The 27,386-nt window shown below is 51.5% G+C and overlaps 1 protein-coding gene across 4 annotated transcripts in view; it reads right to left on the reverse strand.

Moving 5' to 3' along the window:
- Positions 1-27,386, reverse strand: part of LOC126867512 (dachshund homolog 2) — a 143,622-nt gene that overhangs the window by 19,750 nt on the left and 96,486 nt on the right. For all 4 annotated transcript variants that reach the window (XM_050622055.1, XM_050622054.1, XM_050622050.1 and 1 more), the window contains one exon: positions 14,841-14,924. In XM_050622055.1, the coding sequence (XP_050478012.1) occupies positions 14,841-14,924 (84 nt within the window). The remainder of the gene's footprint in view (positions 1-14,840; positions 14,925-27,386) is intronic.

The raw sequence follows: 27,386 nt of genomic DNA on the forward strand, positions 1-27,386 counted from the left end.
GTTCTGCCTCGCTCGCTCTCTCGTTGAATTCGCGCGAGCTGTCGCCCCCGTCGCGGTTATTAATATTTGCCGACAATTACCGAACCGGCGACCCCTTTAATTCCGCTTCTCCACGACCAAGACACGTTCGAGAGATCGATTCGAAACGACCTTGTTCCTTCCTCGTTCTTCCACCTCGATGAACCTGCCTTTTTTCTCAACTCTTTCTCATTACGGACACCGTTTCGACACGAGATCGCTGTATTTGCGGCCGCGTCAAGAATGGTAAGAAGGCGCTGGCCATTACTTTATTACGTTCGACAGCCGAGGGGTTGCTCGATCGCGACCGAACGATCCATGGCATCGGGCCACGTATCAATACCGAAAATGCCTACGAGAAACACGCACAGAGGGCAGGGACTCCAGGCGGTTCGACGAAAACCGGTCGCTTTATTCCGTGATATATGTGTGCATTAGTTGGCAGAGCTTCGAGGAAGCGGCAGTTGCTCTTCTAAATCCTTGTTAGACTAACTGCCTGCCGTTTCCTATTCGCGTCCACCAATATCGTTGCACATAGTCTTCTAACGATTATATCGTTCGGCGAATTTCCCAAGCGCTTTGATCGGTCGGAGCAGTTCTTGCCCAACGCGATTCCTCGTATTCGCGAATCTTAGTAAAGCGAGTCGGAGTTTGTGTTTGCAAGGCATCCGTTCGTCTCCCTCTTGTCCGGTTTCTCGAAGAGCTGCTTTGCCCTCGTGGAAACTAGATCCATAGTTTCGAGTCGAAGCTGGCCGTCGGAACGTGCCAGCTTCTACTTTGGGGATTGGAAAACCCATCAACGCCCGCGCAGTGGAGAGGAAAGGGAGAGAAAGATAGTTTGGCGTCAGGCTCGTCCCAACCCTCTCCGACTACCTTTCTCGCTGGACGGTCCAGAGAACCCCTTGGTTCTCTCGCAAAGCTCTGTTAGGATCCCGGAGCCGTGCAGGAGCCCCGGAAGAGACCGTCCGTGAGAGGGGGAGACCGAGTAAGCTCCGCTTACTAAGTACGTTTTGCATCTAAGACGCTCACCGAGTTTAATTACGGGGCTTTGCGGTACCGGCGACACAGACGCGCCGGGACAACGAGGTGTTCTCGCCCGTATGGTCAGCTCCACCTCCAGTTGGATTCTTTGATCGGGAAGACACGAGGAAGCTATCGAGGGAATTTCCATCGAGACGTCTTGTTTCGCGATAAACGCCGTTCGTTGGTCCGGCCAGTAGCTTCTTACCGGGTAAGGGACTGGTAGTCGAAGGAAAATTGAATAATAGAATTCGATGGGTAAGGAGAGGAATTTGTTGAAAGGAAAAGCACGAAGGAATGGCGAAAACGAGGATCCATGGAGCGTGGTCAGGCTTGGCTAGGAGCGAGCGCATAAAAGCCCGTAGAATGACGTTTTACAAAGGGTCTATCAAGCGTGGAGCAATGTTGATGGGCAACAGATAAGCGGAGGGCCGGTGCAATTTCGCTCGGCGTGCAGCGGCGCAGTCAGCGTCGCCGGCGTTACGATTTTTACGACGCTCCCTTTACAACCGACAAAATGTAATTTTCTGCGATATGTGTGCGGACACCGTGGGGGTCGAAGCCACGACGGAAAGCCGGAGGAGACGGAACGACGCGACGCGAGCGGCAGAGTCGAGAATGGCAGGGGGAAGAATCGCGGAAGATGTAGGAGAGAGAAAGAGAGAGAGAGTGAGTGAGAGAGAGAGAGAGAGAGAAGAGACGATGGTCGCGGAAATAGCCGGTCGCTTTGGTCGAAAGGTTCTGCGGCGACCCTCGGTCAAGAGAGCGCGCTCCTCCGCTCGCGAGTATCCCTCGGGAAGGAATCGAAGGTTATTATAACGAAGGAGGATCGTATCGTTCGATTTACCGTAGCTATAAAATTTGAGGAATTTTCAAATACGTTTTCAAATACGACGTTTATAATAGCGGGGCGGAGGCATTCTCGGTCGCGTTCACCTTGGTTGGCAAATAATTTTAAGCGGCTACGCGGGACGTCGTGGCGTCGCGGCGATCGAATTATTGCGAAGGATCCGCGACTCGGTGTCGACCGTAAATTTCGCCGGACAATAAAGAACCGCGCCGGATGGGAATTCTTCGTCCAAAAGGGAGGACCGCCGAAAAAAAAGCAGAGCCAGCGACGAGCGCTTTCTCCTCTTGGTCGACTCGGTGCCGCGACCACCGAACGGGAGACCATCCACGCCATTCATTTTTTCCACATTCGAACACCGTATGACGCCAGTGGAGAGCCGTGTTTCTGCGCGACAACGACCTCGTCTTCGGTGGCGCAAGCCGAAAAAGCCTCGGTTCGTTCGGCAACGGAATTGATTTTTGGAATTTATCGTGGCGAGCTTCCGTTCGCCGCGGCTCGCTTCGCAATCGGCGCGTAAACAAGTCGAGTTTACGACAGGGTTGCACCCGAAAGCACCTTCGACCGGTTAATTGGAAGGCCGGTCTAATCGCGCCGCGGGCCACCGCCACGAAAGAGGCTTTGTTCTTTGTTCCGGGCGAACGCCTTCGCTCTTTCTCTCTCCTTTCCCATCCCTTACCACACTCATTCCATCCTTTCGCGTCAACCTTTCCTCTTTTATACTCTTTGTAGTTTAACTTCCGGTACAAAAGAGTCATCCGCTCGCTTGGCTCTTCGTCGTTCCCGGACCACTGCCTTCTCTTCTCCAAACTCTAGCTGGCCTTCGTGGCTCGAGTGAACGGGAGAAAATATTAACGAAACATTTCCCTTCGGTGTAATCTGATTTTGGAACAGGAAGAAGAACGAGAAAACGCGGGGATTTCGTCGGACTGGTTGAACGAACGATATGTGTATCGGCGAGCCATGTGGCGCACGATTTCGCCGGCAACGCAATGCGGCAGTCGCAGTTGGGCCGAGATAATTAGGTTTGAGTGCACTCTGGCCGCCGCAGTCGGTAACTCAGTTATCAGTGGACACCCCGCGTACAATGGCTATCACAACGGCATCAAACATAACGCATCAATTAACGTGAACAATAACCGAGCCGCGCCAGGGGTGACGGGAAGGGTAGATGGCGCGAGTTCCAACGTTCAGGGCCCTTTCTGCACCTCCGCAGCGACTACGCTCGCAACCGATGGCCGCTCTACTCGCTACCGATCGCCAACCACGTTCGACCCGTGTTCTACACGATCTGTAGAAACTTCTCCGCGCACGGTCTAATCGTTAGCTTTTTTTCCCTAGAAGCCTCCGAGCCTTTCAGCGTTCGACCCGAGGCGTCTGCGAGTCGACCGAAGAACACAGACATTCCGTGCGTTCGTTAGCCGCGCGGGCTGATAACGAATTCGGCGAAGCGACGAAAAAGCAATATCCAGAAGACCGAATGTACGCGTGAATCTGCTCGCGTATGCGTGCCGGTACGCCTCTTCATCCATACATGCATATCCATAAGTGCGTGCTATCGCGAGGGAAAGGGAAACAAAGAGGTAGGGTGAATGTATAGAGGGATCGAGAGAGATAGAGAGGCGGCAAGGGATGAACGTTCGTATGCATCGTGCACGATCAGGGCCCTCTGGCGTATTCAAAGCGCGCAGCGTCGCTCCATCTCGAGGAATGCGGCAATCGATTATCACGGTCCTGCATATCGATACTACCGTCGGACACAGAGCCGCGCGGCGCAGAACCGCGCGCGTCGAGCCGGAGACAGCAGCGAAGAGAGAGAGAGAGAGAGAGAGAGAGAGAGGAGGAGGAGGAGGAGGAGGAGGAGGAGAAAGAGAAAGCATTGGGGGACGCCACACGCTAGACAGGGTGCAAGGGTGTCCGCTTAGCGCCGCTCTCCGCTACCCTGGCCACACACGCACACGCGGCCGACTAATGACATCGGCTCCTCTATAATACTCGTGCCTCGAATATCATCGGCCCGATATTGCCACCGCGAGAGATTAATGTTTCGTCCTAACCCATCCCCTCCTCCCTCCCGCTCTGCATCGCTCTTTGCTGCTCCGTTCTTTTCTGCGTGTATCCCTTTCTCCTGATGGCTGTCGACAGTTCTTTAACGACACTTGCCTATGTTGGGCGCGTGTCCTACTCAGACTTCTCGTAATCGTCGCGAACCCTATCGTCAAATCGTTCGCTACGATCGTGATGTTCGTGCAAACTAGTCGAGGGTAATCGAAATCGTAGAGTCGCTCTTTCCTTTTCCATAAAGCAATTCGTTTCGTGCCAAAAGGAAAATGTTGGCATCGACGCGTCTGTCGTCGTCTGATCCGATAAACGTCAAAGCTAGACCCTGCCACTCTGGAAACTTGGAGACGAGTGGAGTTTCGGGGCACGGTGAGATGGTAGTTCGTCCGCGACAAGCGGCTAGAACGATAATGGCGGCTATTAACGAGCCGTATCGGGCGTGAAGACACCTGAGCCCAAAATATCACCGCGATTAATGCAATTACAGCTTACAAGTCCCTTCGGCTCTAAGACCTCCAGTATTACTAATTCATCGAGCGCGTAGATGTGTTTCCGGCGAGGCTTCGGCCTTCGTCCCGCCGCTCGATCGCCTTCCAACCTTCTCTCCCGTATTAGTACTCTCTTCCTTCCCTTCCTGCTTTCCCTCGACCTTCGTCGAGACCGATTTGTGCCGTAGAATGAGAGAACCACGAGATCTCGAGGTTGCGCCGCTCATCGCCGAATAGGTAACGCGCGTATCCAGCAGCCGGAAGCTGGTCGTTCCTTCACAAGGGTGGATGAAGAGGTAGGTTGGCAACGGATTACGGCATTTTCCGAGTCCCTGGCAGAGCGGTATCGGCTTTTGGCGGTTGCGGTTAACGTAATTACGCCGAAGGACCTATGCGGCCCCTCGCGCGAAACCGCGAACGTCTTAGCTCCGCGTCTCGGCCTCCGTCCTCGGCCGCTTTCACCCATCGTCTTCAGCCCCTCGTCGACCTTCCAACGTTCCGCAGAAAACGAGATGCCGGAGCGCCAGTGTCTGCTAATCGGCGGATCTGCACCGCAACGCGTTCCAAATCAACAACGTTTCCCTCGCTCCCATCGTCTTGCATCAAACGCTGATCGAATTTTCCGGATTAAACGCTTCGCCCCTGAGACCTTTTCGAATTGTTCGTTCCAACGCTACGTTCGTACGTAACGCTTTAACTCGCATTCACCGGTCGTTTCACCGAGTAGGAGTCATCGGATACTAAAACGTGTTTTTGCGTTAAACGAATGATCGTCGCGCAATTTGGAGTAATCGCGCGTAGCGCCATTCGATGACTGGAAAAGTTACAGGGCACGGCGATCGAGCAATTACGGGCGAGCGCCATCGCTAACGTGATCGTCATCGTCATCGATGTCCGGACGGTACACCGGACCAGGCCATCACGCTTTATTAGCGCGACGATCGGAACAATCGGTCCAATGATTACAGCCGAAACATAATCGTTAACGCGTACGACCCATTAATGACTATGGACCATTCTCGATGCCAAATTGGTGGCGGCGAATGGGCTCGCGAGAGAGCAGATCGCGCGCACTCCATATACGCCTGCATACGCGCGGTATGCGTGTAACCGCGTAAACGCGGACGCTTCACGCGGTCGATGATGAACGTATTTGCGCCGCCCGTTAATCCCCGTTACGACGAATCAAAATGTAAACGCCAACATGCCCCGCGTTACCGCCTGACGACTCAACCCCGCACTTCCATTTTCTCTCTCTTTCTCCTCCACCGATCTTTCCGCTGGCGTTACGCGCGGGAACTTTTGCGTACTCCGCTGTGGAGGAAACGCGTGTCTTGCCGGGAGCTACTGGCTTTCTCTGTCTCTACCCTCCTCTGCGTTTCTCCCTGTCCCGCCAAATCGCTTCGTTCCTCCATAATTTATGAGATTCTCCGTCTGTCCGTGAGGCCTTTCCTCGCGACGTTATAATTAGAAATATGCTTACGGCCGTAATTCCGGACGAAGCGGAACAGAACGGGTGCAGTGGGTTGGGGTGGTTCGAAAGGAGGGTGAGCACGTTTACTGCCAATAAGGGACGCATGCATAATAGAAAGCCGTAGATGGTAGCCGACCGGCCGACAGAAGGACTTACACGGGAATGCTACTTTACGACGACTCGTATTACGAGGGTTGCGGATTCGTCGTCTTTCATACGAGCGGCCCGCACCGCTACGATATCGAATCCGCATCCTCCGGACCAACCAGAGCTAACAGCCAGCCGTCCTCTTTCCGTTCTCTCCTTCTTTCATATAACAGGAAACGGGGAATTATTGCGTCGCTCGAATCCCAAATTTGCCGCACCACACGCGAAATACCTAGCGATATACGAATTTCTTGCGTACACCGAGGAGGATGGCGCTAACCGGCGACTGTAGCCGGTTGAATATTTTCATCGGAGAGACGAAGGAGATTCGCGAATGCCGCAACATCGACCGCACCGTCGTGCACAAAAATGGTCACGCCGCGGAATTCGGTTTAGCGAACCTCCGCATTGACGTCACGCTGGTTTACCATACACCGCGATACGAATGAGAGAAGCTTGGCAGAGTTAGGGGGAGACGAGCCGTGACCAACGGGGAGGGGAAAGAGACAGAGGTGCTCGGGGTGTCGGGTTTGCCCGGAGTAGGGTGACACCGGCCCTAATAACGGGTTACCAGTTACGTATGGACATTTATTTATTTACGCCTTCCGCGAGGAATTTCGCGTGATTCGAGGTTTAAATACAGAGCGGTTAACCGAGGAAAACTCGTTTCTGTTCCAGATTATGTTACGTTTCAGCGAGGGCAGTCGCATCGATCCTGAATCGACTGCAAATACAAATTACGCGCAAAGAGATATAAGAAAATTTGGAATTTTCGAATGGAAAGAATCAGGGATTCTTTTCGCTCTTATCGAACGATCCAGCACGATGGTTTACCTTAAAGGATCGGCAGCTCACGAGGTACAAAGCTGCACGCGTTCCACGACGGTCTGCTCGCGAGGATGGCTATGCTTCGGTACGCGCAGAATTTTCGCAAGCGCTTCTCCGCGCGTAACGGAAACGATCCGAGTTTGCGTTCGCGCGGACTGGCGAAGGAAGAAGAGGGAGAGGAAGAGGAACAGGAAGAGAAAGACGAGGAAGCCGACCACGTATGCACACACGCGCGCGCCGAGCGCTCAAGTAATTCGCGCAATTTCATCTAAATTCCGCAGCAACAAAATTTCTCGCGTCGTCGTCTCTGTGCCTGCACGACTCGTACACAAACCAGCCGAAGGGTTAAGCATGTACGCGTGCTCTCCTAGGTAGAGCGGAACACCAGCCTCCCTAATGGTATTTCTTACGCTCCTTATTTATCACGGGGTAGGCCGACGCGCGAGCGAGCGTACGCGAACATACCCGCTCTCGGCGTTATTACGAAATACGATTAGGTCGGTACACCACGGTACTCTCTTTCGTTTCTCGTCTCCACCCTCCTTCCGGTTGCCGAGCCTTCGGCTATTTCGAATATTCGCGCGTTCGAACGATGCCGATGCTCGAAATACCGTTTCGTGCATCGAACGACTCTGTTTCGCGCCTTTCGTTCACCGCGATAATGGCCGGTCTTTTTACGTTACGGCCTCTCCAACTGGCATCTCAACGAAACCGTCTTTTTAGAACACTCAGCAGATACAAAGTTTCGCGCGATTGCTTAAACGTTACACGCGAACTCTCTACTCGAGAATTCGCTCTCCTCCTCTTTTTTTTTTTCACGCGGTTTTTAGAATACACGATCGCGTCAGCGTGTTCTTTGAGCAAGCAACGTTTACGATAATCGTGCGAATTTCTCCGGTAATAAATCGTGGAAAGACGTGCTTACGCTCCGCCCTGACAGCAAGATGTAACTAGACAGCGGAGCAGAACCACCGCCTATTTCCCGGTGGAATCGCTCGTGCCTGCTCGGCTGCGTAAATAAGCTGTCGCGTTTTATTTCTTTCCTCTCCCTTTCTCTCGCCGTCTCGTGGAATATTCCACCCGCTTGCCGAGAATATTGCGAGCAACCGGTTGCACGCTTGGCCAGGTAGCCGAGAAATTCACCCCTCTGGCTATGCCGGGCTTTCATCGACGCTAACTTTTCTTCGAGCCGCGTGTCCGTATTTAATCCTCCGCTATTGTCCTCGACTCTCGTTCCTTCTCTTTTCGCGACTCACCCGCCGCCAAAGTGCTATCGCATAATGGCGATTACGCAATTTCCTCTTGTCCGCTGATTCGTGGATCAATCTCCTCGTACCGATTATTCTTACCCCGTACTTCTCCGAGATTTCGAATTTAATACTTGGGAGGAATCGATCTTTTCGCGGCCGTATCTCGCGAATCTCTGCTGGTTCCTCGGCTGAAAGCGGCCACTTGCGTTAAGGTAACAGCCGATCTATTTTTACGTAAGGGGTTGGCCGGCATGGACGCGGCGCGTATCGGCGCGTACGACGCGTAAACGCCGCAGCCCGAGGCGTTTATCAGCGCATTAACAATTATATTACGGAAGCTCACTGTTACGCGCGAGCGAATTCATACGCGTGCCTTCGGGGCTCCGTGGGGTGAAAGCAACCGTCGAGGGAAAAAATACTCCGGTAAAGGAGATCCGGAGAGCAGTGGCCAGCAAGTTGAGCTGGTCCATTGGGATCTACGATCTGTAGAAGCTCTGGGCGATTCTATTTACTTGGAATCTACGAACGATTCTCGTGACAAAGTTGCCGCGTTTGTGTCGAGGGACTCCGTGGCATCGATCGTTCGCGGAAAATGTCGCCGCCGAAAGGAAACGAGTCTGGGACCTATTTGAAGAGGAGAAGGGGCTGGTGGTTTTCTCTGGCCCTTCGGTCAGCTTTGTTCTCGCGCTTGGTAGAAAGGGTTGAAGGAGCGAGCGTAGACCCTCGACAGCTTCGGTTACCCTTTGGTCGCGTCGTAACAGTGGCTGTGATTTAATTTTTTCTCGCTGTCCGACAGAGAAAGCGACCGGGAGGGGAGGGGTAGGCAGAGTGTCATATTCACGACACGGGCCGATGGATGGCGCAAAAGCAAGAGAGACAGCTGGCCCTCGGCCATTGAAGGGCCACACCGGCAGAGCGAAATCAAGCGGGGGTTCGTGCCGGTGCCAGCCGGAGAGCCAGAGAAACGGACAGGGACGAAGCGAGAAGGACAAAGGGTGCAACGAAGACGGAGAGGAAGAGAGAGAGAGAGAGAGAGAGAGAGAGAGTGAGAACGGGGGCGAGGACGAGTAGTCTCGGCGAGACTTAATTAAACAGCGGGCAAAGCCAGGTTAGTTCACAAAGTGACCGCGGCACCTACCCCCTTGTAGCCACCAGCATCGGCTCTTCGCCGATATAGCTACCTTCTGGGGATATACTAGCCCACGTATCGGCTTCCAACGGCGAACGACCGCCGCCGCCAACGTCCACGTCGCTTTACCTCCGATCGACCCATCGAACCAGGTTTTATCGCGCGTACCCCGACTTTTCCAAGATTTTTAATCCCCTTTCTATCGACTCTTTCCCTTCCGAGCACACGATATTCTTGGCACTACCCAGCTCCGCTCCAAAGAACGTTCGAATCTCAGCCCCGCGACGGCGACTTTGCTCTGCTCTACTCTCGGCTCTTTTCCCCGAAGCACAAAGCAGAGACCGGCAAAAAATTCGCGGAAAAATCGAAGCCGTGCACGATGCCCTGGTACGGGGACGGTCCAGAGGCCAAAAAGGGCTGCTGTTCGGTGGCGACACCTTTGTCGTGGCGCTCTCGCATCCCCGCCACGAAGGGGAAAGAAGAGTTTATTTTCGCGGGGCGGTGGCGAAAGCGTGACAGAGTAGTCGCCGGTGTCAGCGTCGCCAACCGACGTTCTTTTTATCTCAAAGCCGTATCCCTTTTGCGCCTCTTCTGTATTCCTCAATTTCCAATGAGTCGGAATACGACATGAAACGCTAAACTGCCACAAAGGGGGTAAGCCGCTCTCACCGGTCGAACCCTTTGCCCGATCTGCTCTCTCCTCGCAGCGCTGATCGAGGTGGAACCTCGTCCCCCTCGCTCTACCTCTCTTCCCGCCCTTTCTCCCGTTCGATTCTTTGTCACACCGCATTAGATTCGCTTCTGTTCCTGTCATTATTCGGAACGAATTCGCCAGCCATTACTGGGCGAAGACTCGCGGAGATCGTTAAGTCGATGACGGTCTCCTTCCTTCGCGTCGATCGTTCTAGTCGACGATTTTCCTCGGCCGTGATGAGTCATCGACAAAGTTGGTACCAGAGAAGAAGGAGGAATCCGGACTCGATCTCGACGGTTCGTTCGGACGAACTAGTTCGTCTCGAGTAAAAACTTCCAAATTCGTGTGCTCGTGTAAACCGTTTGCATAGCCGATCTTCTTTTTACTTATGTTTAAATTAGACCGAGTTGTTGTATATACGTTCTCTAAACCGACATGGTGACGTAACCCTATATTAACACATGTCTTTCGTTTACTTCCAACACGCATCCGATTTCCATCATAAACCGTAGAAACGCTAACTACGCGACTACGAATATTTCCGGGCAGAAGATATTCGCCCCATCGTCTCTGTCATAGCGAGTCTCCTAATGTTTGTCCACCGCGGTGACTTTGTTCTGGCGCAACGATCACGCCGGGTTTCCGGTTGCGGGATTCAATGAATCAGAATGGTCGAGCAAAGGATTCGTAGGCCAGGCGAAGCCAGAGGAAGGGTGGTAATCGACACGTTTCCACGCAGTAGCATCGTCGTCGAGGAGCAGAAGGACGTCGACTGCGTGGATGGTCAGACGGAGACACAAGGGAGGACAACGTTGTTGCACGCATTCCCCCGTCCACCGGTTGCCTCGAGAGCAGTAACAATGCCGGGGAGGGTTCCGGCGTTCGGTGTGTGTAAACGTTCACTTCAAAGCAAATCAGCTATCGTTACGCACGGGAGCACCGACGTCATCGATGTCCATACCCGTTGCCGGTGTTGTTGTTGTTGTTGTTATTGTCCTCCTCGTCGTCATCGACGTCGTTGTCGTGGTTGCAAGCTCTTTTGAGAATTAGCTCTTCGAAGCTCGTTCGAAGATGACACAGCAGCGGGTTGCTTTGCGTCGCGACAGATACTTGGGTGGATATGTTAGTCACGGACTATTGATCCAGGAGATGAATCTAATACGAGTAATTATAGGATGCCGGTGTATCGTTGACGAGCATCGCGTCAGAAATCTTTGAGGGGATCGTCAACCGTGAACGTGCAACTAATGAACGGTTATCATTCCTCCGTCGATCCGAGCTATTCGATTTAGGCTTATTTCAGCTTCAACTTTGACATATACCAACGGGACTTGTTCGAGTTTGAATCGCCGCGGCGTCGTTCGAGTTTTAAAATCCGTATTACCCGCGATGGTAAATATATAGCTGCGTAAACTCGAGGATAGCGTGACGCTGGTCGAACTGGGGTTGAAACGCGGCAAAGTCCCTTGGGTCCCAATTACACCGACACCCGATCCAGGCATTACAGGCCGGCTAATTCAAGGGACGAGGAGTGTCGCGCGTATAAATCTCGTCCGGTTGATTGTACAGTTTCAATTCTGTTTGTCGCCACCGTGCCGTGTCGAAACGAGGCGTCGTTGCATCGGGGTAGCTGCGAAACGATTATTCTCTTTCACCCGGTTGTCATTCCTCTTCCCGTCGATCATCTTTTTTTTTTTTTTTTTGGTTCTTTTCCTTTCGCTGTCTCGGGGAAGAACGACGATGGTGTACGAACGATGCGAGAGACTCGCGCTAAACGAACGAAACCGAAAGGACGCGGAAGAGGAAGAAGAGCGCAGGCCGCGCGAAAGGGCTGTTTCTCTTCGGCGACAAAAGGTTCGGTTAATTACAGGAAGGCCGCAAGTTCTCGTAAAGCCGTGGCAAAGGCAGCTGTCGGCTCCCAAGGCGACCCACGGGTTTACGGAGGTTTACGCGCGTCGAGGGCTTTTTGCTCCGGAGAAAACGCGCGTAGGTCGTCGTTCTGTTGGTTGACGCGTGACGTCGGCCAGAATTTCCGGCCGCGGATCCAATCCAGAACAGCGTCGCTCTTGTTCCGCGTTCTATTTGTTATCCTAGCCGCCGTCCACCAATCGCAGCCTTTGGCTCGATCTTGCTCTTCTATTCCCTCGATGACGGCGTAGCATCGTCGTCGTGGTCGTCGAAAAACCGCGAGCGCGATTAACGACTTTTGAAATCCGGTTCACGTAAATTCTGAAGACAACGTGGGAAACGTTGTTCGCGTTCCTTCCGCGGGAAAAAACCTCCTTTTCCTCGTGCACACGCGGCGTGGACAAACAAACGTCGCTTTTTCAACCTTTTCCAAACAAAGCGTGCGTTTCGAAGAGAACTCGAACGAGGAAGTAACCACGTAAAGATTCTTTCTCGTTTGTAGGGAAGACGTGGCAGCGGCGGATTGTTCGGTGTATCGGCCCGTGCAAAGGTCATCTCATTGTTCGACGAGAGCAACGCGTGTCCCATTACAAATCCCTCGACCGGCGCGGAAGAACAACGAGAAGGTACCGTCTCCTTGCAACCCCTGCTAAGATAATACGGCCTGTCGGTCCGCGGGGGGTCGGAGATTTCAACCTTTACCGAAATGCCAAGCGGGGCTTTAAACGGGCTAATAACGCCGCGCCCCCTTCCATCCCCTGTCTACCCTCCGATTCCCTCCTTATTGCGCAAATTGCCTTTGCAGGCACGAATAACACGATACGCCATCAAATTGATAAAGACATCAGGCTTGCCACCGACTTCCGGGTAACGTGACGAACCAACCTATCCGTGACGTGGAGAAACGTGAGTATCTTTCCTTCGGAGAAGCAAGCCAATGTCAATGTTTCTTCTGTTTCGTTGGTCGTCGATACGGGATCGTTTGTATGATTATACTCCCTATGAAGGGTAATAGGCTGGGGTATTATAGGAAGAAAGCAGTTCGCGATGCTTTTCATTTGCGCGCCGGTCATTAGCCGAATGAAAGACGATGGTCTTAGCGAACGGTTGCGTCAATATTCTCCGATGATCGATCATCCGACCGGAACCACAGGAGGCCTCGCGCAAATTAAGTATCGTCTTACGCTGGCCGCCGCCTTTAAGAATTCTCGAAAATACGAGAGAGGCGAACGAAAGCGGCGAACGAACGAGAAACACGGAATTCGTAACAGCATCGATCATCGCGTCGATGGGTGAGAGGAACCAAAGGAGGGAGACGAGAGAGGGGCGGAGAGGCGAAAGCAAAAGTTTTGCACAGAAAGATAAAGGTTTCTATACTGGTTTGGGGAGGGGGGGGGGACGGTGGACTATTTCCTATATTTGCGATATCATAGAACTTGCTTGACATTATGGGTGGCGTCGGGGTTGAGCCAAGGGATAGATGGGCTATTCCGTGAGACCGGCTGTCATATTCATGTATTGACACTGAGCTGGTTGACTAATGGACTGCTGTTGTCAGAGGCTCGTGTTACCGCGAGGGCCCGGCCCCTGCAACTCGTTTTTCCTGCGAATCGACCGAAACGCGTCCACGGCTATACCACGACGACGACGTCGACGTCGGCGTCGACGGCCGCCTCTGATGCCAGCCGAATCGACGTACCAAAAGAAACGAAAGGGAAAAAATAAAATATCGGCTCGATCGAGCGAGTGGATGATCGACGCGAACGAAAACGCGCGCGCCGCTTCTCCCTGCCCCCGGAGAGCCACTCTTTTTGGTACGAAGCGCAATATAGCGATCGTGCGCGCGTCCGCCCCGAAGCACGCGGATATTCCTGTCGGTCTTCTCGACTTTTACATATTTATCGCGTCTCGCATTGTGCTCGCGTCAGCCGGGACGCCGACATCTTTTGCCAGGAAAATCCGCGATATTGAATTTACCTGCCACCCTTCTGCCGCTAACGTTCCACCATCTCCCTCTTTCCTTCGTCCAGCAGCGAATCGATTCGCTGGCATCGAAACGCTTTCACTCGTGAACGATGCTTTCCTGCAGTCTCGTTACGTGTGTCTTACTTCTCAAATAGACGATCGAGTCACGCGGCCGACGTTTGCAAGCAAAAAGAATTTGTCGAGTGATTCATCGACCACGCGGCGACTCGCGACTCAGTCGCTCCGCGTAACAGAAGTCTCGAATCTCTCGGGCGAGATCTCGATCCGGCAGGCGCGACACAATGCACAGATCGCTCCTGGTGCTCGCTTTTTCCACGCGAGTCGAAGAAAGGAGAGAGGAAGAAGGCACGGACGGACAAAGGGGAGAGTGGGTGTCGGTGCAGGATCGAGTAGGTGGTCAAAGAGAAGCGGAGCCCGTAAACGCGAGACGACTATTCTATTACCGACTGACATTCGATACAAACTTGGTCGAGCTATCACGGCCTTTGCCGCGGTCCTTCCACGTTTCCTTCCTTCCTACCTCCGACCCTGTTTCCACCCTTCGTTCCATTAAAGTCGCGAAACAGCCGGGACGAAGGCTGGTCCGAAGGAGGAGAAGCACGGCCAAGAGTAGTCGTGAGTCTGCAGCAGGCTGGAGCGAGAGTCCTTCGAGACTGGAATAATAGGATACGCTGGGACCTACGAGCGTAGCGAACACTTTATAGCGGCGTGTCTCTGCGTGGCTGCTTTGATTTATCGCGGAGTTAAACGACTCGACGCGGGAACGCCCTCTGAAACCTCCTCTTCTCGCGGATGATCGTACGTCGCGGGCGTACTATGCACGAAAAGCTCGTTTACGTGGCCGCTAGATTCGTCGTAAAGAGTATCCGTTTAGTCGGGGACAGGCATCCGTAGACGCGGTCGATGGAATTTTGCGTGACGATATGGCCAGTAAACTGACACGATGTCTAGTCATCGTTCGAAGCAAACGTTAGGAGATTGGATACTCACCTCGAACCTTTTGCTCGTCCTGGAGCTGTCGCTCGAGACTGTCTTTAACCTCCCTTTCTCGAAGAACGTCCATCTTCAGTTCGGCTGTAATCAGAAAAAGAGAAAATATTTCATTTCGGTCGTCGTTCGACTTTCGGGATCGAAATGATTTTGTATTTGGAATTATTCTGGAAGTTAAAGATCGAGTCGAGTTATTCGCCGACGACCTTCTTCGTCGTTGCTTTAGCCAAAAGATAGCGCGACAGAATATCGTACGGTCTGGCGGGTTCGTGATTAAATCCAACAGACGACGACCGGACCAGAGCTCGCGTAGTTACCTTTAATAGAATTACATCGAGACGATACCGACCGCGTTCATCCTAGCTTGTCTCTAAGACGCTCGCCCTTTCTCCGTCTTTGCGAACAACCCCCGTCACCCTTGGGACTCGCCACGCTAAATTAGCCATTTCGAATCTCGGCAAGAGGGTGGTAGGATCGTCGTCGTACGGAAATTCGCATTTCTGACTGCGAGTCCCCTTGATTCTTGATTCGGTTTACGAAACGCTGCGAAGTGGTTGAAGAAACGTGCCTGACGTTGGATTATCGACATTCTGGAAGCGAGTAGATCGGGCTCGAAGCCCCTGGGAGAGCGAGTCAGGTATCGATGAAAAGGAAAGAAGTCGGTTTTTAGCCGGTGAAACGTTCCCAGGGTCTAAATCAAGCGGGCTAATTCGGTTTAACGGAAGAAAAGAAAGCAGGAGAGGGGAAAAAACGAGCCACCCTCTTTCTGGTTGTCTGCTTCTCGAATTACGTTGGTAGCCAATGAGCCGCGCAGTTCGTAACGCGTCTCGCGGCTCATCGACCGATAAGCCGCTCGTTAGATCGCTACCAATTTGCGGACATTTCGCAGGGTCGTTTTTCTCGCGATTCTTCGAACGCAATAAAACCTGCTCGATATGGTAACGACTGGGTGAAACGACCTAATCCGCTCGGGGGAAGCTAATCTACGTTCCATCCCTCGTGAAATATACCCGATTATTCCAACTTCAATATCGTTGTAATTCCTCTTCTCCTTTGTACCGTCCTATACGAAGCGAAGCGAATACCGGAAAAGATATCGCGTTGGAATATGTAACATATAAATACTGTAAGGAGGATTTTGTTGGAAACATAACTTGCGAAAAGCGAATCGGTTCGGCAACGGCATCGAAAAGGGCAGAATCGCGCGATATCCGCGGAGATGCACGGGGGCAGGGTGACGAGCCACGCGGAGAATCAAGCCGGTAGATTAGGTAGGGGCGCGCGTCTCAGCAGTCTGCCGGCAATTTGAGAGCGTTTGCGAGGTCCATTAACGGCGGTAACTCTTCACGACCGGCCGCCACGAAGATTCAATTTGAATGCTAACCAGAATAGGAAGTTCGCGCCGGAGCCCCGCCGCTATGTGTATACGTTACGCGGCTGCCCCTTCCTGCCGTGCTCCCGCCTGTCCACCACCCCTCGCCTCACCCCTTTCCACCCTGTTATTGCCAATTTCGGCGCGTTTCTGCAGCCCACTTTGCGATCGTTTAGATTATCATCTCTCCCGGTTTCTCTTTCTCTCGTCCCGACGTTAGGGTCTCGTTCGACTCTCTTCTCTTTCCTCCCCCCCCCCCTTACACCCCCGAACCTCTATGCTCCTCTCTGCCTCGTCTACCTTTTCCTCAGTACCTAACGTTTCCGGAGATAATTGAACTTTATTAGAGATCGTAGCTGATGCGAACGTCAACCCTGCCGCCTAGGCCCGATTCGAATCGACTCGGTTTAACGATCACCCTGTTTCTACTCTCGTTGCCTCTCTGCCCCTTTCACCATCCCTTTTTAAGTATAATTTTTCGATCCTATGTATATGTCGGGTTATCATTAGGATTTAAGGCGCGTAATGATTCTTCGTTTGAATTAGCCATTGTTTTACGAAACAGAGAATATATTTACGCGAATAAACAAGATTTTACAAAATATTATGAATAATGAGTTTAATAAATGATAAGATTAACAAACGATAAGTTTAACTAATAATTAGATTAAAGAATAATAAGTTTAACGAACAATAAGAGGAACGAATAATATGTCTTACGAATAATAAATTTAACGAATAATGAGATTAACGATTGATAGGTTTTACGAATAATGAATTTAATTAACGCTATTAACAATGTTCCGGGGTTCAAACGAATCCACGGTCAACGGGATAACTCTTTACTATGCGTAGAATAATTTTAAACACAAAAATACGATTGCTGACACACTCGGTAAATTGCTCGATGTATCACTTTCCAAGGCGATCACACGAATGAATATCTGATGAAAATCTTTTTCGCTATACGACTGCATTTGTTTGTCATATGCTCGCTGGAGGCATCGAGAAGGTTCCAATCGTTGTTGCTAGGCAATTTCTGTCAAAAGTTTGTTGTATACTCTTTGGAAACATCGAGAAAGATCCAAACGCCGTTGCTAGGCAGTTTCTGTCTGGAGATTGATTCCTAATACAACGTGTGTCCCATTATATCGACATCTCTAAAGTACAATTCTATGTGATTTCTAGGGAGAATAATACAACCGATCCACACCTTCGTCAGGCAAAACGTTTATCCCGTGACCGCGGCTACGTTCGGCGACCAGTTGTCACCTCGAACCCACTTTCGCTTTCACAAATATCAAACAATTACAAATGACAATTGCTTAATTACAGTTATGATAAAATCTAGGCTAAAGCATTAGAAGGCTTCCTCAAAATTGCAAAGGGAAGGCTCCGGTTTTCCTTTCATCTCCGACATATCTATATGTATACATTTTAGAGAGAATCGCGATCAAGTCGGAAGTCAGGAAAATCAATTCCTCGAAGGCGGCGCGGAGGGTACGCGGCATGGGGTTCGAGCTTATTGAAATTCGACCGCGAACTCGTGGCCATTAAAATTTCAGGGATTAACGTTGGCCGCGATGAACAACTGCCACGTAAGAAAAGTCGCCCTTTGCAAGAGGGGTGCGCTTCTCAGTCGTCGTTCCCGCGTCAATTAGACGTTCCCTAATCGCGAGTCGCTCCATAAACTGTGAATTACGCGCTGCTTGTTACTCGGACGGACGAATCTATCGAATGCGGTCTTGCTTGCCTTCGTCGTACCTCGCCGATCGAAACTCTGCCTTCGCCAAACCGTTCACCTTCTCTCCTTCCATATCGGTTTTCCTTCTCGCTATCTGCGATCGTTCAGGGTGTCTCGAAGAGGCTCGAATGAGTTTCGTTATCGCGGATCGTTTCAGATTCGAGTCGGCGATGTTTCGAGCCGCGAGTCGGCGCAGCTGTCGCGCGACTCGCCTCGTTAAGACTCGGACGAATCGTCGGAGGGGCGAGTATCACCGCGGACTATCGCTTCGCGAAAGCGAGTTTAGACGAAGGATCATCGGCGATAATAATATTCACGGTAGCTCGAGCACTCTGGCTCGGCAACAATAACGGTGCAACGGAACGTGCATGCCACTGTTCCCGGAGCGATTCATGGTTATTGATTAGTATATGGTTGGCGGGAAGACGGGAGGCGGCGGTGGCGGTGGCGGTGGCGGTGGTGGTGTAGCGTTCACATCCCCCGAGGGCTTGTACGACGACGTGTACGCACGGTATAGCTTCTGCACGACGCTAAGATATTCGCAGGGCCTCAGGCCACCCTCAGAAACAACAATGTCAACTTAGCCGTGCGCCGTGCCCTGCAATCGTTTGAATAGTATAATGTAGCTTTCGTGTTACGCCCTGCCGCCCTCCGACACGCGTCCATCGATATATCGCGGCCTTCGACCTACGCCTACGCCCACGCAACGTACTTGATCGTCTCGCGGATTCGCCTAACCACCGCTCATCTTCGTCTTCTTCTGCTATCGCCAGTGCGAGATTGACAGGCGTTTACGAATTTCATTTCGACGGATCACGGGCCTGGTGATAATAAGCCGCCATTGGGAATCGTAGATTAGACCTGTAGATTGTTTTGCTAATTTGCAAATCCGAGGATCGGAAGCTCGACTCTGGTATTCTCTTATTCCCTTTCTGCCCAATTTTCCGAAAATTTCGCGAACGCGGCTTGTTCTTTCTTCGGAGAAGATAGCTTTCTCGATTATTACACGGAGAAATCGGATTTTCGTCGTTTCCGAATTTCACAAATTTCTTAACTCGAATGTCGATTAATCCCGCGATTTGCTTTATTTGCACGCGCAATGGTCTCCCCTCCTGGAAAGAAGGCCCTGCCGAAACACCGATATTATTGTTTCCACCCTTGCATATTATAAACGCGTAACGATCGTTCTGCCGTATATATTCGCAAGTTTGTCCTTTCCCGCGGGCATAACGTCTCCGCGCGGCACTTCAATTGTCTGTGACGTTCACGAGCGGAAACACGTTCTTCTCCGAGACTCCCACCGCGACGATGAAGTTAAAAAGTTACCCGTTATTATCGAATCGCGGAACCACGATCCTTGGATCGATCAAGATAGAATAGGAGGGTAACGCGAGGCGTTTCGCGACTTTGCTAGATCGTAAGACGACGAGAGGCCAATAGTTATCCTGCACGGATTACGATCCTCGGCTAAGGGCTACAAGGGTTTCCCTCCTACAGGATTTAAGACGGACTTAGGCCTTGTTCCGGCCGCTGACCACTTTGCCTCCCATTAACCATTAACGGATCTAACGAAAATAGGATTAAATCGCAGCTAGTCGTGCTCGCGCACTAAAACTACTGCCGTTTGCGCCGGGAGTCGGGTTTCTTCGCCGAAAAGCCGTGTTCAACGGATTATCCAACTTCTTCTCCATCGTTGATCGGCGCTCTCGACATTCTCAAATTCCGACAATCTTTTCTTTTTTACGTTTGTAATCTATTCGAACTTCGAAAGTGTTCTACAAAGATTCGCCAAATATGCAACTTGTAACTGCTGCTACGTAGTAGCAGGATCATCTAGTTACAGTGGAAGCGTGTTTCGACAAACTCGATACGTCAAGGCAATCAAATACGTATCTCTAGATTCTTATATGCATTTCGATCTTCGGATGTTCCGTTAAAACGCCACTTCGTGCGAATACGTATCCATTCTAGCCGTAACTTAAGTGAAGAAATAACAACGGGAGTAACGCGTAATTGTATCGGCGAGTTTACAGATGTGACAGTATTCGTGGCGCCATAGGTACAGTTTGCGCGATCGATCGAAATGACTTATCTTCCAGTCATAGCAAATATTGTTGCATGTGTTCTTCCCGATGCTTTCCCATTCCAAGGCAACTCCCCTTTCTGTTGGTATAATTATGGTATCAAACATTCGCGAGCATCGTCGTTTTAGAGTACACAATGACCCACGTAAACATACGATCGTGTTCCTATTATCGATCCGAAGCAAAAGCGAACTCTCCTCGTTTCCTTAACTAATACTTTTCGCGCCAACAACGAGCCAGTCAATTCCGAAGGAATCTCTAATCTAGCCACGTTCCCTGTCCTTTTCTCAGCCTGATAACCACCGAGACAATCGAACGAGGATACCAGGGCAGAAGGAACGCGGTCCTAAGTCGCGGTCGATCGTAGGTGAATAGTTTCGATATCTTGGTCGGCAATCGAGGACGCGGGACTACGGTGGCCGTGTTCGTCGCACGAACTCGGCCGGAGATACGGCGAAGAGCGTTTTCGCGTTTCAAGATAATCCTTCCTTCCTTCGGGAACAGACTCTCCGGTATATCTTGCCGAGTTATTGCACAGCCGTCGCTTAGAAACCGCCGCTGCTACGATATCGCGGCCTTCGACTTTTTCCATCTTCGTCGGTCTTTACTTTTCCCCCGTGAACGGATTTCAATTTCGAAGAACACAGGAAATCAAATCGCACGTATGTTTCAAAAGTGTCACGAATCGAAGTAATTCGGTTCTTCGTTGGAAGATAAAAATGAAATGGAAATTTCATCGACTAAGAACGAATAATTACAAAAATCATATGCGATCGCTGTCTCTTCGGTTCCATTCTGTTCGCCAAGATTATGTGTTTGGTACATAACTGCCTTGAACAGCTTGTTTCACTCGTGTCATTGTTGAAATAGATGTGCGAAATCAATCTCTTCGTAATCGAAAGAGGCGAAAAGGTCTTTCAAACAAAATCGTCAACGAATCTAAGGATGAATCATGTAACATCGCGAAAGGTTTTTGCTTCGATATCCAACGGTCGCCAAATTTTGCCGGTCACGAGCGCGAATCGATCTCGCTCAGTCGTTGAACCGAACTGCATACGTAATCCACCGCGGACCCCCCTTTCTCCCCTCGTTCTAGCGAGACTGACGCGACGTGCCGCTGGATCTTTATCGTTATTACGAGTGTCTGTCCGACTGTACGTGCGTGCATGCTAGACCGCCCGTGCACAGCACGAGACATTAATGGTTGCCGATCGTAAAACGTTCACCGGCCGAGAATCCCGCGGCATTTATCGAATAACCTCTGCCGACCTGTGGCTAGCTTCTTAACGGTCGATCCTTCTTCTTCCGTTTCTTATCCCTCTGCTCGGTACCATCGTTCTCTGTGTCGATCCCACAGGTAGAAGAATTGGTATCCGCTGTCTCGCGATTCCTAGAGGCTTGTCGACTCGCGACACTGTACCCGGTGCTCCATAGCCGGCAATTTATGCGAAGGCAAAGCGTATCGCGTGCACCGGAAACAGCACGAGTTGTAAAATCGCGCTACCGAGCCAGCTGCCTCTCTTTCTCCGTCCTGTATGTCACTCGAGACAACCGTAATTAAGAATCGCTCTAACGAATGCGACGTAACTCGGTATCTTCATCTTGTCGTACGTTCACCATCCCGTCGTTATCGCGTTGCGCTAATAACCGCCTGCCGATTTTATGTCTTCAACTACCGCCGTCGCATCGCGCAGACAAATCCCGATATCGATAAATGTTCATCGTTTTCTTTGAAACTTTTACTCGCTATATATGTAGCCGTAAATAAAACGCGAATAAGCAAGTACTGGACATCATCGATTACGTATTATCGACGTTATCTTCTCGATCGTGACAATCGCTGAACACGACGTACGTATATATATGCAAGTGGAATTGCGTTGTCGCCTCAGGGTTTAGGAGTACGGTGGAAGACACCTGGAACACCTGCCCACCGCGATGTTCGCGTCTCGCGGCGATTCTTGGAGAACGAAAGAAACGACAACTCTTGTCGTCACGCTTTCCTTATTTACCCAACGCGCAGGTTCGCGCCTCCTCTACGGTCTAATCGGGCGGTTACGTCACGCGAGAAAATTAGCCAGACTCGTCTCGCGGGTCGAGAGGATGGAGTCGCAGGCGCATAATGCGCGCGATTATATGCATTAAGCCGCGAGGGGCGTGCTTTAAGGGCCAATTATCGCGGTGCTTTTACGCCGTTGGCGAGAATCTCTCGCCGGGGCACGATGACACTTTCGGAACGGGATTCTGTCGCGTACCGACTCGTTCGTTCCTCCTTTTCCTCTTTATCGCGGATGGGCCCGGTCATGAGTCAAGGGGAGTCGCGAGGAGAGGGAAAAGGAGAGAAGGCTCCGCGAGAGAGCCACGAAGCCGCGTGCCGTCGTCGATTCCACGTTGGCGGACCAGAGAGACGCAACAAAATATTCGTTGCTCGCGGCAGTAAACGGCGTCGTTAACGACGCGACTTCTCCCTCTTTCGTTCATGCGCGTCGCGACCAACTCTCTCGCGTGGCCGTTACCACTGCTCTTTTATTGCCGGTAAATTACACGCTTTATTCGACCCGTGCGACGACCCAACCGAAAGCAAACTGTATAATTGAACGGTAGTTAAAACTGCGGTAGGTCAAGTTTCTTTCCACCTTTCTTTCGAGTGAGGCCGTTTCTCTCCTTTGTCTCTGTCGCTTCGTTCGCCTCGCTCTGACGCGTTCGATGAGAAATCCGATCAAAATTGAATTCGACTTTCAATTCCAATCATCAACCGTCAAATTAACAGTTATTTATAAGGTTTCATTTTCAAACATCTTCTAATTCAAAATTACCGCTTGGGTCTTCCTCTAACCGTAAAAATATCGTGTTTAACATCGAGTGAAGCGTACAATCCGGTACTGCAGGTACGCGTAAAGAAGACGGACGAACGATCGAGCCGGCGATCGGTAATCGGCCGAAGGTCGCGAGAGGAAAGACCTCGGCAACAAAGTCTCACGGGAGACACTTAAAACGGCGGCGACGATAAAATCTGCGACGCAACAAAGTCCCGGACAGAGTCTGTGAGAAGAGATAGGGACGGAAAAGAATCCGCGAGATCTCCTCCCGTGGGCTTCGAGAGGCTCGTAAATTTCCGCTTTTATAATCGTGCTGGATGCGAGTGTCTCACCTCCTCTCCAGCCGGGAAATCGCGCGCGGGATCGTTAGTCGCCAATGTCCGTTTTGTCGCTTAATTCCAAAGCGACAACGATCGGTGACGATCGAGCGGCAGGATCGATGCCCAGGGATCGTTAAATCCAAGATTTAAGCGACGTGCGCACCACGGTTTATCGTCGCGTACCGTAGTTTTCCTCCTACTCTTGTCGAGGCTTTTTCTAGGAAATGATACATACGCCTTCGGATATCTCTCTGTCGATTCATCCTCGTTCGTTTGCGTTTGAACAACGTCGTCCATTACAATCGGTATAGCGTATGTTCTTTAGAAAGTTCTAGATTTTGTAATTTGTGAAAGTCCTCCAGATCGATACCAAATATCGAATCAGTCCGAATCAACGTTCGACGTATTCCACGAGGCCAGCGAGCTGGACTCTATCTCAAGTTCGTGACTCCTTTTATTGTTAAATATATAATCAACCAGTTGTCGCCGCGTTAAGGATAATTTATTAGCTTCCTTAACACCAGCGGACCCTCTCTCTTAAATTCTTTCCCCCTTGTTTCGCTCGCACGCTGCCTGCCTACTCTCCACCGTTCACCAGCATCCTTTTTTCTTCCGATTCTCCGTATCTTATTGTCTCTTTTTATCGATGCACCGATGCCTTGCCCCCGAAAGGAGAAGAAAGTCGAGGAAAGAAACGCGCTCACGATGCGTGCGTCTATAGCCCACCTTATCCTAGCCCCTTTTGGCCGGTGGCTTATGCTAAAACCGAGCCCTTGTGGTTTCTCTAATTGACAATCGGCCGCGTTCTCCAGACCAGGCGAACCTCCGGAGCTCGAGGTGGGAACCGACAACGACCACGCTGCTGCGACATCGTATTGTTTCGCGTTTTTATTCCTACTTTTCTGCCCGGTTTGGTAGGGAACCACGGTGAAGGGAGAAGGACAAAAGGGTGGAGCTCTTCGTCGGTTCCTCGGCACGAAGCGCATACCTCGGGATCACGCTCGTTTGCGCTTTCCACGGATTCGCGCGAGAATAGCCGGACCTGGCCACCGGATCGCTGGTGTGCGTGCTCTCTCGGTCGCGGCTCGAATTAACGAGTAACAACGGGGCCACCCTGACCCGGGCGCCAACGTGTCCCATTAAAGGCGCCCTTTTTCTTCCAGCCGGCTTGCTGCTGTTGCTGCTGCTGCTGCTCGTTATGAAAATTCCTCGAGTTCGATACCGGGACACATTATCGAGACCGCTGCTGCGATTTGGTACTTCCACGACAAAGAGGCATGTACGCTATTTCGCCTTTGTTTCTCAGAGGCGAGCGAAGAAAAATTATTACGATATGCATATCCTGAAGTTTATCCAACCATTTTTTGTGGCAACTACAGTACTTTTAGTCGTTTGTTTCTATACGACGCGAAATATGCATTCAATTTACCTTGTACATTTTCCTTCACAGTCACATTGATTTCGCGATAAATCAGCATGGCACACGCAAGCAACGTGCAGTCGTACCTTTCGTTGCAAACATTCGAGACCTTCGACCAGTTGCTTCTCGTTTGAACGCAGTCTGATTGATTTACGTTTAGCCCTGGCAGCGAACGACCCTCCGCCCCCTTGGGTCGCGCGCGCGAGCCAAAGCAACGCTATCTCTCTATCGGCTGGCGGAGCGGCCATTATCGCGCAAACTATGTACGCACACGTGTATCGATGGCACGCTCGTTTTTTTCCCACTCGTTTCTGTGTATACGTCGTTCGCGAAGCAATCGGCTGCCCACCCCTCGCTTTTCTGCCCCCAAGAGCACGGATATTTCCGTGGCCGTGTAGGCATCGCCGCAGATCGATACCAGCAACGGTTTTCTGCCTTTTCCCATCTCGTTCGCCTGCCAGGCTTCAAATTAGACACCGATACTAGCAGGAAAAGCGTATTGGAAACCTACGTGAAACAAGAGTGGTTAAACTTGTCAACTAGCTCTTTTTACGATTCGTTGATTCTCCCTATTCCAGGATGTCGTTCGAGACCTCGGGCCAACGTTCGAACTTTATCGCGTCGGATGTTTGCTTTAATTAGCTCGTTCGCGTGGTCTCGGATTTAATTAAGAATGGAACAGCTTTATTGCCTTGGAAACGTCCTCCCCCGGCGACTGGTCGCGCGGTCCAGACACCGACCAACAGACAACGGCCGATCGGTTTTATTTTCAGTGGCCGAAGAAGTTCCTCGACGAATCGATCTGAACGGTACACGGGGATCGAGAAGCTTCTTCGACCGTTTCCTCCCCCCATCTCCCGTCGCTTCTCACGATACCCGCTATTAGCCAGCTGTAATTTATTACTTTCCACCTTAATAAGCATAATAATCGACGCGGCCGGTTGTTCGCGCGCTCGCAGTCCCGCGACCTTCGACCCTGAAACGATCTTTAAGGTAGCCTGCAAGTGGTTGCGGACGTTTAATGATCCTCGGGACTGCGCCGATTCGGCTCTCGCGAATGGGAGCAACGAATCGAACGGGGAACGGGACGATAGAACAAGAGCTAAGGAAACCAACGGAATCGTAATTCCTTCCAGCTCTTCTTCGTTTTGCTGTTCCCTGTTCGCGTTCCCTTCTCTCTTTCCCTATTTATAGTAGGTAAAGGAACGGGACCAGTGGTACCGGACTCGATAGCTCGCAGTCCTACACGTTTTTCGGGTATCCCGTGCTCGGGTCCAGTTCACCCTCCTGCGGCATTACATCTGTGTTTAGATCGTGACCACGCTGGAAGATATAGTACAAATTGTCGATCTCGATCTCGACCAGCGTATTCGAATTTAGGGTAGCAGCGAACTAACCTGACCACTTCTAAGTGTACGATCTATCGTAACGTACGTATTATTATTCGTAACGTCAACGTAACGCCAGAAGCAGCATTAAAACACATCCTTTATTACAAGAATGTAGCTCGGTACACAGATTCTTTGCATCCTGGTCCGCTTGCACCAGGCTCGTGCACAGAGGTCATGAGAGGGAAGAGAAGCAAAAGCAAAATAAGAAGACGATAGACAGAGAGAGAGTCGTTGCGCTGTCGCGCGGCGTGGCTCGCGGTAATAGGATTTCACGTAAGCAGCCTCCCAGGCGGCGGCCAAAAATCGAAGGAGCTTACGGTAGGTAGGATGCGCCGCCGGCCGGTGCAGCCAGCGTGCTGGCTCGAACGAAACGGCCAAGGAAAAAGGAAGATGAAAAGGCGGCCGGGGGCGAGGGGAGGCGACGCGACACTGGAGAACAGGGAGGCAGTGAGCAGAGAAGACGGTGGCACGGGGAGAGACACAAAGGAGGAGAGAACAGGGGAGAGAGGATGGAAAGGCCGCGAACGCGAGGCAGAAAGGAGAGGCAGCGAGAAAGAAAGACGTCCGGCCCGTACAATTTTAATTAACCCGGTACCGGGTAGCCGATCGCGATCGAATCGGGTGCACGATCTACAAGGAATCTACATAAGATCCTCCACTCGCGGCTACAACTCAATCCCCTCTTTCTATTCCGCTCTCTCGGCGGGCCTTAAGCAACCGGCCCGCCACGGACTCTCTCTCCTTTCTTTATCCACGTGCACGTCCACGTATACCTTTGTGTGTGCGGACCCGTGCGGTGGACACGAAGAAGAGGCGCGCACAATCTTTGCGCTCCCGCCGTGGCTTCCCCTCGTACCCTTATCTCGGTGAGCATCGAAGATAGCGAGCACCTACGTTGCTCGCCAGCATCCGGCGAGCTCATATTGTTCTCCCGTGCATCGTGTAACTTACCGACCGAACGAGACCGTGAGTTCTCTCTTTCTATCTTTCAGCCACTTTTACATTAATCTTTCCTTTTTCATCGAGGGAACCTACTCGTGCGTTCGTGGTGGACTTAACGAAGTTTAGGATACCACCCCGCGTTCCTTCTCGAAAATCCGCTCGGTTTCCCTGGTCGTTCCGTGCTCGTTCTCCAAAGAAACGCAAGATCGAGTCCGGTTCTCCAAAGGAGAGCGTCGATCACTGCGCCGCTCCGAGGATTTCGCTCGTGTTTGCGCGTCCGCGCGTATTAGGGGACCCGGTCGAAGCGGCCAATGCAGCCATACGGAGAAGCTCGGTAACACGATAGCGGCCGTATGTAAAACCATCTGGTGTAAAACGAGCTGCTGGTTCGTTCGAGTATTAAATCGGCCCTCTTACACCCTCTTCTCGGCCCTCGTCCTCCAGGCTACGCATT

The sequence above is a fragment of the Bombus huntii genome, chromosome 7, assembly GCF_024542735.1.
Source record: "Bombus huntii isolate Logan2020A chromosome 7, iyBomHunt1.1, whole genome shotgun sequence".
Classification (NCBI taxonomy): domain Eukaryota; kingdom Metazoa; phylum Arthropoda; class Insecta; order Hymenoptera; family Apidae; genus Bombus; species Bombus huntii.